The 20690-nt window shown below is 50.5% G+C and overlaps 1 protein-coding gene across 6 annotated transcripts in view; it reads right to left on the minus strand.

The window, feature by feature from the left end:
* Positions 1–20690, minus strand: part of NAV2 (neuron navigator 2) — a 153945-nt gene that overhangs the window by 120520 nt on the left and 12735 nt on the right. For all 6 annotated transcript variants that reach the window (XM_006753977.2, XM_006753975.2, XM_006753978.2 and 3 more), the window contains exon 4: positions 19742–20131. In XM_006753977.2, coding sequence (XP_006754040.1) covers positions 19742–20131 — 390 coding nt within the window. The remainder of the gene's footprint in view (positions 1–19741; positions 20132–20690) is intronic.

Genomic DNA, 20690 nt, shown 5'->3' on the forward strand with positions numbered 1-20690 from the left:
AGAGAACCCAGCTAAAGAACCTGGCGACCGAACCTGGCTGGAGAACCTAAACCGAACCTGGCTGGAGAACCTAGTGAGAGAACATGGCTACAGAACCTGGCTGGAGAACCTGGAGAACGTGGCTGGAGAACCTAGCAAGAGAACATGGACACAGAACTTGGCTGGAGATCCTGGCAAGGCTGCTGATCAACTGAACGCTGTCTCCGTGTCATTCCTTCTTCGCCGACTCCGTCCACACCTTTGGGGACCCCTGGACCTGCTGGGGTTGGACCGCAAGGATGGACCAGCTCCCGGCAGGTTCACTGTGTGTTGTATGCGTTTTGGCAAATGCATATTATGTATCCACCATCACGGTATCATACAGATAGAATTTTATTACCCTACAAATGCCATCCTCCCCCTATTCATCCCTTCCCCCAAACCTGCATTTTCCCCCCACTGATTTTTAGAGTGAGTGGAAGAGAGGGAGGGAAGGAAAGAGCGAGAGAGAGAGAAAGAGAGAAACATCACTGTGAGAGAGACACATTGATTGGTTGCCCCCCACACACACCCATGGGGTGCGGATTAAACCTGCAGCCCAGGTACGTGCCCTTGACCTGAAATCCAACCTGTGACCCTCCGGTTACTAACACTCTAACCACTGGGCGAGCACCACCGGCCAGGGCCAAACCAGCATTTTATCAGATATACAAATAATTTCTTGCAGGTAGTGAGAATCAGAAATGCTGACTTAAATCTTGAGACCTGGATGGAGGAACTGTGAGCCACACTGGCCTCAGTTTCCCTAATAGCCAAATAGTTACCATAATATAATTTTAAATTTCAAATCCTCACCATGACTAGTCTTGGCCCTCTATATTAAGGGGACAATGTGCATGTTAACAGTACCTGACCTTTGAGGGCCCCTCCATCTCATATTAAGGCTTGATAAGCATTGTGAGGACTCCAACGTTTTTCTAAAATATCAATGAATTCATGGTCTTACTCATACAAGCCTACAGGCCTCAGAACAGTACAGCTGTGGATGCCTAGATGAGGAAGCATAGGTGAGCAGCGCCCGGCACGCTGAATGCAGAGACTGGGCAATGTGTGGGCGGCGCAGCAGGGGCGTCATGAGATGCCAGTCCCCTGGAAAAGCCCCCCGACTTTGTCAAAATATCCTTCCTCCCAGGCACTTCTCATCCATGGAGACGTGCTCAGTGGCCGTCTGGACGCTGCTGCATCTTATCATTCCTGTGGCTCCAGACGTGCCTTCCCAACCCCAAAGTGCTCTAGGACACAAGTCCACGTTCCCCATGAGGTCAGCGGAATTTATGATGGTTTTCAGGATTGTGTGTGACCTTCCATGGATGACAAGCACCCCAGGGGCAGAAGCCAGACATCCAGTGTCTCCTCGTCTGGTTTCATGGAGACACCCCCAGGTCACAGCCATAGTCACGACCCAACTGGCGAGAAGCCAGCTGGCGCTCCGGTTTGGGCCCCTGCAAGTTCCGCCTTGTCCTCTCAGGGCTGCGGCTGAAGGAACTGTCAAGATACACGGAGAACAGTGGGGCAGGAAGGTGACTAACCCCTTCTGCAAACTGAGGTGCAGAGCAGCCTCGAGGGCATCTCCCAACCCCAGCCAGGGTTTCTGGAAGCAGCTGAGGGGCTGCACTAGCGCCACATGCAGGCTGTTGCCCTCGCGATGGTGCCCGTCTTGAGGTGGTGTCATTTGTTCAATAAACATTTATGCAGCCCCTACTGTGAGGCAGGCCCTGGCCTGTGTGCTGGGAATGAGAATCAGACTAAGTCCTTGACCTCGAGGCGGGCTCAGTGTCTGGGTGTGGGAAACAGGCCTGCAGATGTTGCATGGGGTTCAGCAAGGGGCAGAGCAGGGAGAGGCCAGAAAGGGCTGCTTCGAGGAAGGAACTCTCAAGTGGCCCCTGGAAGGGTGAGCAGGTGCCCCTGGGGTTGGGGCAAGGATATTAGAGAGGTCACACAGACAAACATGCCAATGCAAAGGACCTACAATGCACAGTGAATTCACTGTGTGGCCTTAGATGCTAAATTTCTGCCAGGTAACATTTGAGTATCATTATGCAGGACACTCATTCTAAATGGGATTCAATGCATATACTACTAAAGAAATATATAGGCCTCTGCCTTCAAGCATGGGGACTAAGCAACATTGGGTGACCCCAGGATGCTCAAATTCCCTGCCACTAAATGCACAGACACAACAGCTGACGACACAGGAGGCCTGCCCCTGCTCGCTTTCCCACGTGTTCACATGCCTGGGGCTCAGAAACAGAACCCAGGGGCCTGGAGCCTCGGCTCTGTGGGAGTGGGCCCATCTCCGGGGTGGAGCTGGAGTTTGAAAGAGCATATTTGATGTTATAAATTTACCTTTTAGACCAAAGATAAAAACTGTTTCCTCCTAGAATCCCAACACGTATGGGCCTGGATGGTGCCACTGGCATTTTTGAAACAGGGGCAGGCGCAGCGCCGACTGTGTGGATGAGCATGTCCCTCCTCACAGGAGGTGACTTGGGCATGAGACACCCAGAAGCCACGTGGCCAAGCACCCAGGCCCATCAGCTCACTTGTGCACAAAGAGCAGCACAGGGTGGTGTCACTGGGAGCGACAGGGTCCCCCCAGCGGCAGCTGCCCCACTCTGTTGGGAAGGGCAGGCTAACGGGGACCTGGGCACAGGCCAGTGGCCTTGAGAGCAGGAAGGAGGAAACCGGTTGCCTACAGGCTACTCAAATTACCTTCCACCAGTACAGTAGGAACTGCAGTCATAACAGCTGTCTGGTGTTCACAGACAAAAAGAACAGGGTTCCTGACACGTTTCCTCACTTTTCAACTTATTCAAATGCTTGTACTTGCACAAGGATGGGATTCAGGGTAGCTGACGTAGTTCTTCAAATGGGGCAGGGCACAGCTGGATTTCCCAGGCCCTGCACAGCTGGAGTGAGCACATGCAATACTGTAACATTTTTACTCTTTAAATAACTACCGTTTGCACTACACGACCTACAGAGTGTGACTTCCACGAACAGCCTGGGTGGTGTGCAGATGCTGAGCTCATAGCGATTCTCAATAGCCACAGTCCACTCTGCCTCCCACTCCTGTACCTTCCATGTCAGAACCTGCAGCAGGGAAAGGAGGCATGCACAATTTCTGTGTTTATTTTTTAATTGATTCTAATTTTTATTTATTTTTGTATTAATCCTCACCCAAGGATATTTTTCCCCCCATTGATTTTTTGAGAGAGTGGAAGGGAGGGAGAGAGACACACACAGAGAAACATTGATGTAAGAGAGACACATTGATTGGTTGCCTCCTGCATGTGCCCCAGCTGGGGCTGGGGATCGAGCCTGCAACCGAGGTACCTGCCCTTGACCAGAATCAAACCTCAACCCTTCAATCCACAGGCTGACGCTCCAACCACGGAGCCAAACTGACTAGGGCAGATTTTTGTATTTTTCAAAAGGGGATGTGGGTGAGATAATTTTCAGAACGAACAGCTTTGGTGCCCTGCGACCACACCCAGGCTGGCACGACCTGGGAAAGCCTGACTTGTCCGAGAGACCTCTTTCTCCTGAACACAACACCCAGCTCTGCTCCATCAGCGTCGGAGCCTCAGTGGTTCCTATGGGAACCTGGATACCCTGAATCTTAGACCAGGAAGAACTTTTAAAGGTCACGTCTCAGCCTTGCGCCTCACACAGAAATCGCTTCTGCAACATGTGGACACAGGTTCCCAGATTCTACTTGATTACTCTCAGGAACAGGAGGCTCATGCCCTTGCAAGAACAGCCCAGCCTGCTTTGGACAGGTCTGCTTTTCAGCATGTTTTCATTTCACTGGTTACTGGTCATCCCTGTGTTTAGGAAATGAGAAACTGAAGTCTAACCTCCACCTGCTGTTCAGGTTTGGTCCTCTGGGTTCTGCCCTCTTCTAGGAGTTTTCCACATCAAGCAGACTTGTTTCTACAAACATTTCTATTATGTTTTGGGTTTTGAACCCTTCACCTTCCTTGTTCCCTTTCCCCAAACAAACCTCTGCCTGACTCTGCTCCTCTTAAAACCTGGCACAGAGAACAAAACAGACTTTGTCTAACTTGTAGATATTCTGTTGCTTCCCATATTATTATTCCATTAATCCGGTTAAAGGTTAGGATTTCTAGAGCTCTCTAGGACCTAGCTACAGTACATCTTTGGGTCTCAGAACCTAAAACCCAGCAGGGGCAGCACCCAAAGGGAAGGTGCTTGGACCTCAGTGGCTGAGTCCTCAAGTTTCCCCAAACTGGCTACACCCTGTAGCAGCTGTATGACCTTGGACAAGTGACTTCTCTCATCCTCAGTGCCTACGTCTGTACAATAGGGGTGATACCATGTTATAGGCCTCCTAGGGTTTCTGTAAGGATTCAGTGAGATAATACTTGAAGGTACCTGCCATGTGAAAAGCCCTCGACAAATACTGGCTGCCATTATGGCTATGAAAAACTACTCTCCCTCTCCCTTCATTCTGCACCCACTACGGAGCATACACAGTACATCTGGCAGGAGTTAGAAATGCAGGGGTAAATTACACCATCGCCCTGCTCAAGGGTATCTTGGTATCGGGGACTGTTACACAAACAGACAAGGCCAAAAAGAACTGGGAGTATGAGCAGGTGTTTGGGAACCCAGAGGAGGGAGCCCCATGTCTGCTGGGGTGGCCCGGGAAGGCTTCCTAGCCTCAGCAGATCCTTAAAGGACTGTGGCAGGTGGATGGCAACTGAGTGCAGAGTGGTTGATAGAGAACAGATGCATCTACAGGCACAGAGTTATAAGAACATGGTTCTACATCAAGGAAGATGTCAGTGGTCCAGAGTGGCAGGACCAGGATGCCAGTGGGCGGGGGGACGGGCATGAGGGGAGGAGGAGATAAAGAGAAATGAGCCTCGGCAAGTGGATCCATCACTCATTAGCCCCTAAAATAAAAGCGAGGGCCTACTTTGTGCCGGGCACAGGAGATAGTGGTCAGAAGACAGACAAGGTCTGTGCCTCCATGGAGCTTACACACCAATGTGGCCTTGTATGTTATGCTGGGCAACAGAGGGTTAGGACATAAAAGGCTGTATGTTCCAAAGATGACCACAGCAATATCTCCTGCTCCATCCACATGATCTTCAAGGTGACCTTGCCACTCACCCATTGAGAAAGAGGATCTATGTCCCCTCCTCCTGAATCTGGAGAGCCAACTGCTTTGATGAACCCAGTATGGTGATAGTGACACTCTGTGAGGTCTAAGGGTGGGTGATGAAAGGTGATGCAGCTTCACTTTGCTCACTGTAACACTCACCTTTGGTAGCTCTGAGGACCCAGGTAAGAATTCTACCCTTCCTAGGGCCTCCATGCTGTGAAGAAGCCACGTGAAGAGGTCATGAGTGTCCTAGCTTTAATTTGTCCCAGGCCAAGTGTCAGTTATGTGAGTTGATAAGCTCTGGAATGACCTGGACCCCCAGGCATCAAGCCAGCACCAGCCCTGGTGGCTCCCAGCTGAGGCTCTAGATGAGGTAGAGCAGAGACCAGCCCTCTCACTGTACCTGTCCTAATTCCTGATGCAAAGACCCCATGAGCATACAAACATGGTGGATTCAAGCAGCTAGGTTTTGGAGTCATCTGTTAATCAGCAATAGAAAATAAAACAGAGTTTATACGGAGAAGGCAATGTGGAGCCAGGTGATAATGTGATCAGGTCTACACTCTAGAAAGAATTTTCTCACCGAAAGGTGGGACAGATCTGTTGGATGGGCATTGAAATCAGAGGCAAGGAAAGCAAGGAAGGCCTGATTGCAGTCCCCTGGGGAGAAATATGAGCAAGGAGACTAGAAAACATGGCAGAAGACGCCAAAGAGACAGGATCAGCCAACTTAGTGCCGGCCTTCCAGGTTCCGGCTGTGGAAGAGAAATGGATGTGGAAACACCGGAGGAGAAGCGAGTGTTGGGGTACGACGAGGAGTAGATTTTTAACATGTTTACACAGCTTTAGTGAGAACCCTGAAACACGGTGGCTACGCTCCTGTGTGGTGGTCAGCCTGGCTGCCTAACCCACCCGCTCCATGACCTCGGGCGGGCTACTGCCCTCTAGCGGTGTCCTCGTCGGGAGAAGAGGCGGAAGACCACACAGGTTAGTTAGCGAGGCTGAACTGAGACAATGCATACAAAGTGCTGCAGACAGGGTTTGGTATTCAGAAATGCCCATAGACGGTAGCTGCTCCTATTCCTCTGATCACAATGATCGCGATTACTAACTAGCTTGCAGATGTGGTCAGAGGCTAGGCAGGTTCTTTGAATCCAGAGGGCCCGGCTGCAGGACATTAATGAAAGCTGTTCCCACGGAATCGCACACGTATCCCTGGTGAATGGTTTATTCAACCGTAAAGTCTGTGTCAACTTCCACAATAGCTGCACCAGCCTGCAGAGGCGTGAGGGAAGCCAATCTGTTAGCGGTCCTCAATTTCGTTCTCCCTCTCTCTCTCCCAACTCCATGGTTGAGTGGTTTTAATTAACAACTCCCACAGAGTTAAAGCAAAAGTCACTCGCCACGCATGGTTCTCAGGTCTCCAGGTGGCGCTGAGCTTGTAATTGTGTGTTTTGTTTGGGTTCGCAGTGGGTGGGGGCTCTTGAGAGTAGAATTTCCTCGGAGAAGTTCAGGTTCCCCATCTGCAGAGGCTGGAAGCGCAGGTGACGGACACACCCAGCTCCACGAGCTTTAACAGCAAAGGCCGTGCTGTGGGGAGGCTCCTCGGTCAGTCACCGTGTGAAACGGGCTCCGGAGCAGAACTTCCTGCCTCCGACCACATCACTGGTTCTCATTTCCGACATCCAAGGAACCGGTTTTGCCCCCATTTACTGTCTGCACAGGCACCCGGGGAATGTTGACACAAGTGTTTCTCAGGCTGCAGTAGAGACCTGGGGTGTTTAATTGAAATGAAACACATAATAATGCTTTCGAGGCAAAGAAAAGTATCTGCCTTGGCTGTGGCCCCGCCATCCTGGCCATCCTGTGGTCCTTGTGCAAGCATTCCCCAGGCATTTTCAAGCTCCCATGCAACGCGGCCCTCTGCGCCTCACCCTTCGGAACGCCTCTTTTTAGCTCTCGTTACGGCTCCTTAAAATGGCACGGGGGTTAGCCAGGGCCTCCAATGTCCAGAAGGTGCCCATTCTTCCTTTCTGGCCTTGCCTCCCACCCATCAGAGCATGGGGTCTAGCTACAGTGAAAAGCCACACTGCAGAGTTCTTGGAGCAAGGGCTATGAATTCTGCCTGGTTGAACACATTCTAGCAGTTACTACCTGTGTGACCTGTTCAAGTAACGTAACCTCTCTGATCTTGGTCTCCCAGCTGCAAAAGGAGAACGAAAAACTGCCCCTCTCTCAAAGAGCTAGTCTGAAGAATGAGTGAGACATTACACATGAAGAGTTCAGACTGGGGCCTAGCATATAACAGGGACTGCAATGCAGTTTCGCTGCCAGGAATCACAGGACGGCTGCTGCGGGCCAGGCCGAAGGGAGGGCCTGTGTTAGCAGGCACTGCTGGGCCACTTCTTCCTTCAGAGCCAACACCACATTTATTCTCATCCCGTGTCTCTGACAACTTCACCCTTTAAACTTCGCTGCTCAAGTATGCAAGATTTCTGGTTTCAAAACTGATGACCGGGCGATTACAAGCACAAGGCTCTGGGCCCTGGGACCCGGATTCCGACGACACAGCAGAGAGAAAAACAGACCCCCGTCTCCCACGCGTCCCAAGATCAAGAAATGAATGGGGGCTTGATTTACAGCTAGAAGACTCTGGGGACAGACGTGGGCCTCTCCTTAGACTGGGACTCTCATTTCACTTGGGGTCTTGAAAATCCTCGGCCCTCCAGAGCTGTCCATGCCGGGGTGTCTGTCTCATTCCTTAGCTATTTCGGGATTAAGAGGAAAGCTGGAAACCTCCATTTCTCAGGGAGATTTCTTATCAGGACGCTGGGGATTCTGGAAGGGATGCCATGGTTCTTGCAAGGCTGCACAGAGTTTTGCTTTGTGGTCACAGCCCAGGCAGGATGCGGCAGCTGGAGCCCTCGCAGATGTTTCTAGGGGCTGATGCGCTGCTCTTCGTCTCTGGGCCGCAGGTCAGCTGCCTCCTGACCCAGATGACTCATTCCTACCGGTCATCCTGTAAGACCTGCTTGCAGACGGTGATGGTTAATTTTATGTGTCAGTGTGCTAGGCCATGGTCCTGGATATTTGGGCAAACACTAGTCTAGATGTCTCTGTGAAGGTACTTTTTAGAGGAGATGAACATTTAATTTAATAGACTTTAAGGAAAACAGATTATCCTCTAGCAAGTGGGTGGGCCACATCCAATCGCTTGAAGGAAGGAAAGAATATCAGTGGATATTCCCCAGGGAAGAGGGAATTCTACCTCCAGGCTGCCTTTGGACTCAAGTTGTAAAATTTCCCTCTGGAGAACCCCAATACACAGACCAATTCGGGCCCGGTTGGCAGAGTTGTGGTCACTGTACTCAGGACTAAGAAATAGCATGAGATCATCTCAGTGACTATTCTAAGTACAGTGAAGGACTGGGAAGGCAAGTGGATGCAATAACTCTGAGAAGCTGAAGGGAACTACCATTCTGTGTGTCAAACTATCTCCTGTCTTCCCCACCACACACCTGAGGAGAAGGTTACCATTTAACAGACGGAAAACAGGCTCAGAAAAGGCAGCGATTTCCCCAGGACACACAGATGGCAAGCAAGGACGGCAAGGCCAGGTCTTCTGACTCCACCTCTGTCTTCCATGACCCCATGACCCCCGAGCAGCATCATGGGAGGATCATGAGCGCTCAACAAAACTGCAGTTTCTTATCTTGATCTGAGCACAGGCACATATGGCCTATTTTTTTTTTTTGAGTCTTTCAACATGGGCTTACTGTCCCAGGGCCAAATCCTCCCAACCTCATCCAAATGTTTCTTCTCATATTCACCTCAACTCGAACTTGGTATCCTCCAACCTTGCCATCATAAATCTGTTGAGCGGCTCTGTAGCTGCTGCCCCTTGAAAAATCACTGGGAAGGGTATTTTTTCCCAGTGATTTATATGCTTATGATAAAAATTTATATATATGGACTGGGTTTTCTAGAGGGAGCTACACGAAAACTTAACAAAACTGTGCAAAAGCTTCAGGGGTCCCACCGTGACACCTCGGTTCTCCCCATTCCTGGCACATCTGCGAAGCACTGAGCAGAGAAAGAGGAGCCTGCAGACAAGAACACGTCTGCAAGGGGTTGGTCCTGAAGGAGGCGACAGACTAGCCAATTAATGTCCAGCAAAGTGACAGAGGCACCGAGTCACACTGAAATTCCAGGGCGCCAAGAGAAAGCAACAACAGAATGCCAGACCACCTTTTTCACCTCTTCCATGGGCGTAAAACCATTAAGTAACAATTTTCCTTATTCGTGAAGTGTAAACGATGTCATGAAAAGCCAGGGTCTGGGGGTTACGATGCTCAGCGTACGGAAGGGGTGCCACACACCCCCGCCACCCACCGAGAGCTACTGAGCTGGAGGATGTTTCTCCTGTCTGTGTAACTACTTCTCAATAAACGCGAGCTCACAGGTCCCAAGTTTATCTTGAGGAGATCCTGTAAGGACCAAAAGTGAACCCCCAAAATAACGAGAACCAGATGGGGCAGCCCTAAGAACAAGTTTCGTCTGTCCTACCCCAGAGCACAGCCTGGGGCCAAGGAGATATTTGTTAAATGTTTGTTGATTTGAAATAACTAAAATAGACTCTCTCCATAGCGTTAATTAATGAACCCAAGGTGGAATCTCCCTGTTAAACACCCAGGGCCAGCCTGAGTCATGCCCACATGTCCCCATGTTGACGTTGCTTACCAATGAAGAGCCCTGAGAAGGGCAGGAAGTCTACCTTGACAGGCAGCAGGCAGTCCAGAGGGCGGGAAGGAAAGGAAGGAGTGCCTTGCTCAGTCTGACTCACCACAGCAGGGTTTGCAAACCCAGCACAGCGACTGTCTGTCTGTCTGTCGGCTGGAGTGTTTAGGGGTATTCGTATTTGTCATGTGAGTATCAGTTACAGTCTCATCTCAAACCCCATCCACTGTAAGGAGAGGGTGCCCCGGGGCTGGCAATGAGTAAGGTTGGAAGAGAATGAAATGCACTGAGTGCTCTCACCCTGCACCAGGCACTGAACTGGGTCGTATGCGTACACCGTGTCCCATTTAATCTTGGCGGCATCATCATTATCATGAGGATGACTGGAAGGAGCTATAACACCCAGGCATGGTACCAGCACTTTGCATGTGTTGGTTATCTCATGACAGCAACTCCAGGCATGTTATTCTCATGTGCAGATGGGAGAAGCTGGCTCCCCAGAAGGTGTAAAAAATCAATAAAATATATATATATTTTAACAAACAAAGAAACAACCCCCCGTGCCCCCCCCCCCATCATGCCTCTCAATGCTAACATTTATTGCCACCCACCTTGTGTTAGAATTAAGTGCTAACGCACAGGGAGCCTCCCCCACTGGGCCCCATGCTCCTCCAGGGCACGTCTAGGAAGGCTGTGGGATTGGGGTTTTCCCCAAACCCCCGGAATTACAGTCCACAGGCTGCTCTGCTTAAACATTCAGCCAGCCCTGAGGCCTGAGACAGTCAGAGGGACTGGGTGGGTGTCAACAGGCAAGAGGGAGCACCGGAAACGGACTGAGGGTCCTGAGGACAAAGGTCAACTATTTCCCAGCTGGTTTCAGCAGAGGCTGCAACCTGGGAATTGTCCTTGTCTCTCTGACATCCTTCGTGCTCCTTGTCAAATGACCCCATGTCAGGCTGAATCAATGTGAAAAGTCCCTCGAACCCTCTGTGTGTCTGTTCCCAGGGCCTTGGCCTCACACAGAGCCATGTCCCCGCTCTCTGGACCCTGATAGCTTCTGACGGAGCCCACCAGCTCCCGTCATGACTCTCCAATCCTTCCCAGGCACCATTCTTGGGAAAACATGCCCCATGTCCACATGTTCTCATGCCCTTGCTCTTGACCTTGGTCAGCCTGGCCACTTGTTCACCTTTCAAGATGCTGCTGCTGCTAGTGGACCTTATGGTAGTGACATCCACCAAGGGCTCCGTCCAGGCACAATCTCACAGGAGCCCCACAACTCCCCTGTGAGAGGGCCCGGGGTATTTAATAGCTTGCTCCCGCACACAGGCTAGGAGTGGTGTGGCCAGCCCCAGAATCCAGCTTGGGCTCCACAACCACACTCTTCCCACTGCCCCAAACGCACAGTAGGCTCTTTATTTTCTGTCAGTTCTCCCTACAGAATTCACTGATTCCCCCACTGATCCCTGCAGCTCAGCACTCCCACAGTGAAAGACACATTTCCTTTCCACGAGCTCCTGTCCGAGGTATTAGAACTTGGGGACTGGGTCTTGTTCATTCCCCTTGGGCTCAGTGCCTTTGGCATAGTCGCTAGTACACAACAAACTCAATAAACACTTTCAAATGGAATTTTACTGCCTTTTGCCTGGAGCCTCCTCGGAAGGCAGGCCAAAGGAATGGCTGCCAGGTCCCAGGAGAGCCCATGCTTTGGAAAGCTTTAGGCCCAGGAGGGTGAGCAGCCCCTTCGGGGCCCACTCAGGAAGGGCTGAGGCCTGACTTTCTTCTCCCAAAGCACCCACGTTCCCTTCTCCTTTTCCTTCCCCCACAGGATTCAAATCTCAAAGCAACCTTGGAAATTCAAGGCAGGGGCTGAATCCTGGTTTCCTAAGATGAGACACCCCTTTTTTCTCTCTTACCTGTAACTCACTAGGCTATTAGTTATGAGTGGCAGTCTGGGCTGCCCATGTCAGGGTGGGACCACACTTCATTTCTCCATGGGGCTGTGGGCCAATAAGTCTTTTCTTCAGTCCCAGTCTCTGCCTGCTAAATCCATAGTCACCAACAGCGGTGAGGGCAAGTGAGAGAATGCAGATACTCTCTCCACTTTGGGGCATGTTGTTAGCTCAGTTGTTCTTTCTCCTCTGATAAAAGTGCCTCTCCACTGCCGATAAAGGCCAATAGGTTTCTCACACTCTGTAAATCAAGGGGGCCCACTGTGGATGCAAGAAGAAGCGGACCACTGATGCCTCCCCAGCCGTCAGGGACGACCGAGACTGGTAGCCGGAGCCATTACTCTGCCACACTGCCCATGTCTCATGACATCACAACCACGCAGGGAGAGCTGCCACTGGTTGGGCAACACTTGGAGAAATCAATCCTGCCCCATGCATGACTCCCTATTCTTGCTTACTCTCCCCACAGAGCTGTCTGTGAAAACAGGGCTCATTGTATTTGCCTGGGATATTTAACACCAAGGAAAATATCAGACAGGAAGTGGTGTTTATGGTTTCTGTGAATTCGCACATCGGTAAGACCTGTCAGTGAGAAACCACTGAGGAGAGAAGAGGGAAATAGAAAGACCCTTTGACTAGGGCCTGGCCCAACCCCATCTCCAACGTGCTGGGCTACTCTGGGCCTAGAGGCTTCTTATTGGAGAGAGAGAGAGAGAGAGAGAGAGAGATGGAGAGAATTTGAAGAGGATGGCAGTGCATTAGGGCCAAGTGACTTGCCCAAGGCCCTAAAGATTTGTCTTGAGAGCTGAGTCTTTACCCTCCCACATCAGGTAAACCTTTCTAACCCCAGAGGCCCACCCGGCAGTTGGCTGACTGAGAGTTTGAAGAGGATGGCAGTGCATTAGGGCCAAGTGACTTGCCCAAGGCCCTAAAGATTTGTCTTCGAGTCTTTACCCTCCCACATCAGGTAAACCTTTCTAACCCCAGAGGCCCACCCGGCAGTTGGCTGACTGGCAACCTGGAGTTCATAAGCCTTCCCAGAGCTGTACAAGCCAAGACCACTTCAGAGGGAACCACCCAGAGAAACAAGAGCCCCTCTGTCAAATCCCAGAGCTGCCCGCCACGCCCTGTGGAACCCGCCGTGACCTGACGCCTTCCAGGACGGCCTTGCCTAAAATCATTTGTCTTGGCTCCGGGGTGCATTTTTGGCTGTTAAGGAGTTTCTGGCTTCCTCTCCTTCCTATCAATTTGCCAGAAACAACAGCCTGTCAAGGTCGCTTCAGGTCTGGCCTGGGAAGGCCATGAGAAACAGTCACCAGATAAGAAAGCCTCTCTTGCTAGCGGTGCCGCATGTTTGATTCACAGGCTGCCTGCTGTGTGCTCTGCTGAGCTGGTGACAAACAACTTGCACATCTGTCCCATCGCGGTCAATGGATGAAGAAAGAGAAGAACAGAGGCACTTCCGTCTCCATGACCCCATGGCACATGGTCCACTCTCCGAGCTGCCTCTTTTCTCCTGTACTGTCACTGTCGGGCTCACTGGGACTGAGGTGGTCCAAGGTCTGGAATAACGGGACAGTATAAGACAGGGCCAAGGAGAGGAAGAGCACGTGGCTGGGCCCCAAGCTCAAGGGGCTTCCATCTTAGGCACATATTCATCCAGAGGCAGGCGACTGGTCTTGGTCCGCTGAAGGCCAGGCGTAGCGTTCATTCAGCAAATATGTGTTGACTACTAATTAAGGAACAGGCAGGCACTGGGCCAGCCAATGATGATACACAAGCATCTAAGATAGAGTTGACTTAACCTTTAAGGTCTTGTAATGGGTATGGGCCCCCTTCCTCATAATCAGTGCACTGAAACTGTCTGAAGATGTTGTATGGGTGCCTTGTTTGATTTTACACACACACACACACACACACACACACACAAGCACGCACGCACACACGTTTATAATAATGCTGAGGTAGTGCTACCGGTGCTAATGATGGGCATGTTAAGTGCCACAGGAGCCCAGAGAAAAGAATCGCTGCCTCTGCTTGGACAGAATGAGGAAAGGCTTCCGCAAGGAGGCGACCTGGTAGGCAGTCATGAAAAGACAACCCAAGCACAGAGTGCTGCACGTGTAAGTGATGTCTGGAAGCATGAAACGCCTTGCTATGGATTAAACATCATGTGTTGAAGCCCCAACCTCCAATATGATGGTTTTAGGAGGTGGGACCTCTGGGAGGTGATTGGGTTTGATGACGTCATGATGGGATTGGTGCCCTCATAAGAAGAGGAAGACGCACCAGAGGCCCCTCTCTCCGCCACGTGAGGACAGAGTAGGCCGGGAAGGAGGCTCTCTGTGGAGCCCCACTGTGCTGCACGGCGATCCTGGACTTCCCGCCTCTAGAACTGTGAGAAATGAGTCTGCTCTGAGCCCGCAGGCTATGGTATTTCGCTAGGGCAGCCCAAGCTGATGAAGACATACCCTGACATGTTTATGAGCTACCAGAGCTTCAGCAAGGATGGGTTCCTCAGCTGCTAAGGCACTGAGTCTCCCAGCAGGCACCAGTGTGCACACGGTCCCCGTTGACATAGAAATCCCTACCACGCGGCAGGGACGACGTCAGCCATTACCATGTCAGCGTTGAAGCCCAACGTGTTCAAAACCCCACTTTCTCTCCCACACCAGACTACTCAGCAGGCTACGTTCGGAAGATAAGCCAACTATTACAATGTCCATTTCCTCGGCCTGCAGTCGTAAACCGTAAACCGAGGTAAGGACTCCTAGAGTTAAACGCAATCAAAACCACAGCGTCACATCCTATATTGGCCACTAGGTGGAGCTCTGTGTCCCACCAAAAGACACCAGAGGTGAAGCTGATTTCCCCAAGTGTTCTGCAAATAGAACCACTGGGTGTCACAGCTGGTGGTGGCAAGTGTTGTAAGCCCAAGGTCCTGTGAGGGTAGGGCTGCAGAAGAGACCATTCACAAAATAATTATTAGATACCCATTTGTACTAGTCTCTGAGTTTAGAAAAATAATGGGCAGTGTTTGCCTTCTAGGACCTACATGTTAGGAGTAGGAAACATACGTGCACCCACATGTGTGCACACACACTGCACATTTCTTGAGCATCTCAGACTCTGTCAGGTGCTTTTCAAGTCTTATCTCTAATTCCCCAAGATTAAGAACTTGTTCCAGTCCGGGTGGCAGAGCCAGGACTAAAACTCAGACCTGTTTGCCTCTAAGACCACGCTCTTTCCTTAACACCATCCAGCCCTTAACACCGTCTGGCCCCTCTCAAACAGTTTCCCACACAAAGTGAAAGGCTCACCCACAGGGTTGGCTGTAAACCAAAGCCACCAGGAACACACGAGGCAGAGCTAACTCTGATGGGAAAAGTCAGGAGGGCATCACAGAGGTGGTGTTTATTTTAGGGTCAATCCGATGGGCTTGATGGGAAAGGAATTCCAGGAAGGAAGTGGCATGTCCTGATGCACAGAGCTTTGCAAATGCAGGGAAGAGCCTTCTGTGATGAATAGCAGGTAGCCTAGAGCAGTGGGGCGTGTGGGGGTGTGAAGAGGGATGTGACCAGGGCTAAGGCAGAGAGGGTGGCTGAGGGAAGGATCATAAAGAGCCTCCCACGTTCCGTTAAGATGTTGAGATGTGTTCTCACAGGCAATGGGAGCCATCAAAGGGGCTTGGACAATTATCTGGTGCTAAATGTAAATGGTCATTTTTCCCCCAGGAGGGGATGTATATTCATCTTTTAGAAGATTATACAGCTCAGTGCCTCCTTGGAAAAGAAAAACAATCATCTCTCCAAACATATGGGTGCTAAGTCTGTCCCCTTCATTTTATTCTGCACCATATGTCACCCTGAATGCTTAGAAGATGAGTAGATGGGTTGACTTCACAGATCAAAACTTAGTAAGAAATATCTTCATCTGTTATTTTAAACTTTTTCCCACTCACTACAGCCAAAGCCCAATTTACTGATCTAATAAAGGTGGCAACTTGTAAAGTACTTAGACACGCCTGGCACACACAGGGAGTTAATTTTCACACACGCGCACACATTCCGCACCAGGTTCTTATTAATGTCATTTCAGCCCCACCTCGGCTAGACCTGAAGGATACAGACAGACATATGTGCGTACTGTACAGTGGAGACAATGCACTACAAAAATTAGCTGTTACCCCAAGTGGAGGTATGGTATTATTTTAAAAACAAAGGTCATAGGTTTTCAGAAACTAGAATTTACTTCCACACCAGGCTTTCTAAATAAACTTGCTGTAAACTTTTACAAGAACTCCTTTCAAAGACCCTCCTCAGGGGTTTATATATTACTCATACATCAAGGCTGTCCCCACTAAGCGAAACACATATCTGGATGAAGACTTGAATCATTTCATTGTTTCTAAGTGCCTGGCTGTTTGAGGTTGATAGATACCTAGACCCTGTCTGAGACTCTGTGGCTTTATCAGATACTATAGGTCTGGTGCACAAAATGCAAGCATGGGGGTGGGAGGGTGTATGTGTGGGCAGGGGTAGCGGGGTCCCTCAGCCTGGCCTGCACCCTCTCCAATCCGGGACCCCTCGGGGGATGTCCGACTGCTGGTTTAGGCCCGATCCCTGTGGGATCTCTCTCGCAATCTGGGACTGCTGGCTCCTAAGCACTCACAGGCCTGTCTGCTGATCACCCCTAACCCCTCTGCCTGTCTGCCTGCCTGATCACCCCTAACTGCCTCTGCCTGCCTGCCTGATGTCCCTAACTGCTCCCCTGCCGGCCTGATCACGCCTAACTGCTCTGCCTGCCTGCCTGATTGCCCCTGACCACCTCTGCCTCGGCCCCGCCACCATGGCTTTGTCCAGAAGGATGTAAGGAAGGACGTCTAGAAGACGTCCAGTCTATCTGGTCTAATTAGCATATTACCCTTTTATTTGTATAGATTTGCCATTAATCAGATGCAACCTCACAGAGAAACCTAACTATAGAAGGTTAATGACCATGTTAATGACAGTGCTTCCAGGCACAGTGAAGCGAATGGTGTGCCCAGGGCCACAGAGATCACAGGGACTGAGCGGGCTTTAAGCTCTCAGTGTCTGACATCTCAGGCTGTTTTCTTTCCACTACACTGAGTGCCTAGGTCAGCGGTTCTCAACCTGTGGGTCTCGACCCCTTTGGCAGTCGAACGACCCTTTCACAGGGATCGCCTAAGACCATCCTGCATATCAGATATTTACGTTACGATTCATAACAGTAGCAACATTACAGTTATGAAATAGCAATGAAAATAATTTTATGGTTGGGTCACAACATGAGGAACTGTGTTTAAAGGTCCAGAAGGTTGAGAACCACTGGCCTACGTAATATGACTTAGTTCGCAGATTCTGAAGCAGAGTCTAAATGACCAGTCCTTCAATATCTACAACCCTGTCACAGTTATCAAAGGAAAAAGGAATGAGTACAAAGAACATTCAATGATTTGCCCTGGACTCAGCATGTGAAGCAAACTGATAACGTAGCCCCCAAAGCAAACACTAGCATGCATTCCCGCAGAGTGGAGTCATGCTTAGCTCACATTCTGGAAGGTTACAACCAGGAGGAGCTTTAAGTGCCATCTGGGCCATCTCTCCTCCTTTGGGCGGTAAATTTCCACATTAAGAGAATGCGAGAAGAAAAACCAGACCGGAGTTCTCTAGTTTCAGTAATCGGGTGGTTTGCTTACATGTCCACACTGTTATCTACGCTTGCTCTGAGAGCTAGCTCACTTGGTAAAAAAATGTAAGCTTCCCAGAGCAGGAGCTGAAAGGTAAACATCCGTGCCTGTTAGCAGGGGTGAAGGCTCTGGTTTGAGTAGCCAAGGAAACTAGGACTTTCTCACCAAGGGTCAAGCTTTGAGTGCTTCAATGTCGCCACCTTGTGGAAACTGTCAATACTACATCAAAATCAACACTGACCATCTATTGGAGAGTCGAGACAGATCCAACAGTGAAATAAACTCTATTACAGGATACGAAAATCGCAAAGTAACCTGAAAATTCCTTGGTCATACATGACAGTGAGATGTGATAATGATAACCTTGAGGCCATGCTGGATCCCAAAAGTCTTCTAATTAATAATGGAAAGATTAACTCACAGGCAGCTTAATTTTAGGGATAGGCATAGGTTATTGTAGGTTTACAAAAAACTAGAAACACAAAACGATGCCCTACAGCTAACGTGATCATTTCATAGCAGTCCATCAACCTTCCCAGCCATTCTAGGTGGCAGGAACTTGTTAGGTTAGAAGGATTTGGTGGCTCCTGTCATCCAAATTTTCACTACAGGATGGTTCTAAAGTAACAGGCAAAAAGCCAAAGCACCTCTATGTCTAAACTTTTAATTAACTCGAAGAACATTTCTAGTCAGACCAGTAGAGCTAAGCAAAAGTAAATTAATTTTGAAATAAATTCCAGTTGTGCTATTTCAATGCAGCAATGAGATAATGGGCACGATGGTGCGGCACAGTGGCTAAGGAGCAGGGCTCTGGAGCTGCTGCACCTGGGCTCTGCCTCTTAACTACTACAGGGCCTTGGGCAAGTTAAGTAACTTTCCCGGGCCTCAGTTTACTCATCTACAAAATGGGGATTGTGATATCACCTACCTCAAAGGATTGCTATGAAGACAGAAGAAGGTAATATACATAAAGCACCTAGCACAGGGAGAATGAACTATTATTCAATTATGAAACTATTGACTCAACCATGGGTTCTTGATCACTGTTCATGGAAATGAGTGGCACAAGTGTTACGCCTGATTTTTACTTTCAATCATTTTGGCTGCTAGAATGCTAGAAGAGGGAAAGATCTTGGAAAACTTCTGTGCAAGTGAGGGGGACAGATTAAGTCTCAGGCAAGTGGAACACACAGATGCATCTTTGGTTCACACAGAGATCGGGGAGTAGAGCCAAGAACAAGAGGAGGCCTAGGACTGCACACGGTCACAGCGCGGCTCAGGCAGCAGCAGCTCATTACAGAGAGGGTGGGTTTGTTCTGTCGCCCATGAATCCATGTGCTCTTCAATTCAGCAATATCTATACGCTCCCAGATGTATAATGCACTGTGCCTTTGGCAGTGCACAAGCCAGACAACGTCCTTGCTTCCTGGAGCTTATTCTTGCAAGCAGGAGGGGTGGGGAGACCATAAAATCTAAACAAATAGTCAGGGTAATTTGAAACAGTGATAAGGTTTCAGAGGAACATGAGACGGGGTGATGGAGAGGACAGGGTAAGGGGCAAAGCTACATAACCTACTTCAAGTTGAGCGGTCCAGGTGGGCTCCTGCGAAGAGATGCCCGCTGAGCAACAAGAAGGAACCGGCCATGCAAAGATATGAGGAACCGAATCCAGGCAGAGAAACAGAGGGTGCAAGGGCACTGTGGCAGGACAGAGCTTGATGAGACGGAGGACTGGGAGGAACAGCTACCGCAGGGGAAGCAGGGGGTGGGAGGGTAGAGAACCGTGCGATCGAAGAGTCAGGTAAGAGCCAGATCCCGTAGGACCAGGTAGGCCATGCTGAGGAGGCTGGACTCCACCCTGAGTGCCAGGTTTTGATAAAAGAACTGACACCGCGTGGTTTGTTGTCAAGTGTCACTCTGGCTGCAGGTGGAGCCTTGCTAGAGCCTCCCAGTGAGGACTGCCAACCCTGGACCATGGCCCATGTCACGTGATTCTTCCCCGAAGGTTCCCTTCTGCACCTCACAGCCTTGGACGTGGACCGCAGAAAGCGAAGTAGGCAGTTTGATGGGCTCCAGAGAACTTAACGTGCTGCCAACACAAATAAACACACACGCACTAGGTGCCAAGCCTTCTCCCGCTCTGTGAAGAGAGAAACCCCAAGGACTCACCCGCTGGTGATGTCATCCGTCCGGATGTTCTTGCTCAGGACGTCCCCATCGCTCATGTAGCCGGGGGCGTCCACGCTGAGGCCCTCCAGGTCCATCTCGTCTCCGGCCTTGTCGGAGACGTCCACGTGGCACACGCTGCTGCCCCTGGACGCCAGCTGCCTCCTCAGAGGGGCAGGGTACACGTAGCGGCCCGACTCGGTGTTGATGAACCGGCTGGCGTTAGCTCGAGGCGGGTACCCGTTGCCCATGGAGGGGGCGTCTCCTGCTTGGAGCCGAGGGCTGGACTGGCCGAGTCTCCAGGACAGAGGTGTGGGCCTGCCCGTCAAGCTGAGGATACTGCGCCCGCTGACCTCCGTGGTGACGTTGGTGTCAAATGTGGTTTCTAATGTGCTGAACACATAAAAGCCGCCTTGGGTTAGAGCCCACTGTGCCTGGAATCCTTTGCAGTTTATATGTTTTTTAATGTTTTGAAAATCATGAATGATTCCCCGTACACAAGACAGGATCAAACACCAGGTGCCCACGGACCACACTCTGTTAGAACGGAACAGAGGAAGATGCGCACCCACACAACATTCGGGGAAGCCCAGTGAAGGCTGTTCCCACCAAAACACGGCACAAGGCACTCGTGACCATGACCTTGATTCAGTTACCGTAGCTATTGGAATCGTCTTTCTAACCCAGGAAAGGACATGGAAAATGCTGCCCTGATAGCAATGGGCACAGAGGTCCCCCGCTGGGATGCTGCCTCACAGCTCCCCCTTTCCAAGGGCAGGACGCACCTGCCCCCGTGCAGCTCCTAACACCAGACCTCCTTCCCTCAGCCCCTCCTGACCGAGCAGGCAGGGGCAGCCTTGACCTTCTAACTCTCTCAGGTTCATTCCCCCCACATGTTGGCTCCTACATTTTGCCCCAAATGACAACTAAACCTGGGGCAAAAGGCTGGAAA

This window comes from Myotis davidii, unplaced genomic scaffold, assembly GCF_000327345.1.
Source record: "Myotis davidii unplaced genomic scaffold, ASM32734v1 scaffold330, whole genome shotgun sequence".
Taxonomy (NCBI): domain Eukaryota; kingdom Metazoa; phylum Chordata; class Mammalia; order Chiroptera; family Vespertilionidae; genus Myotis; species Myotis davidii.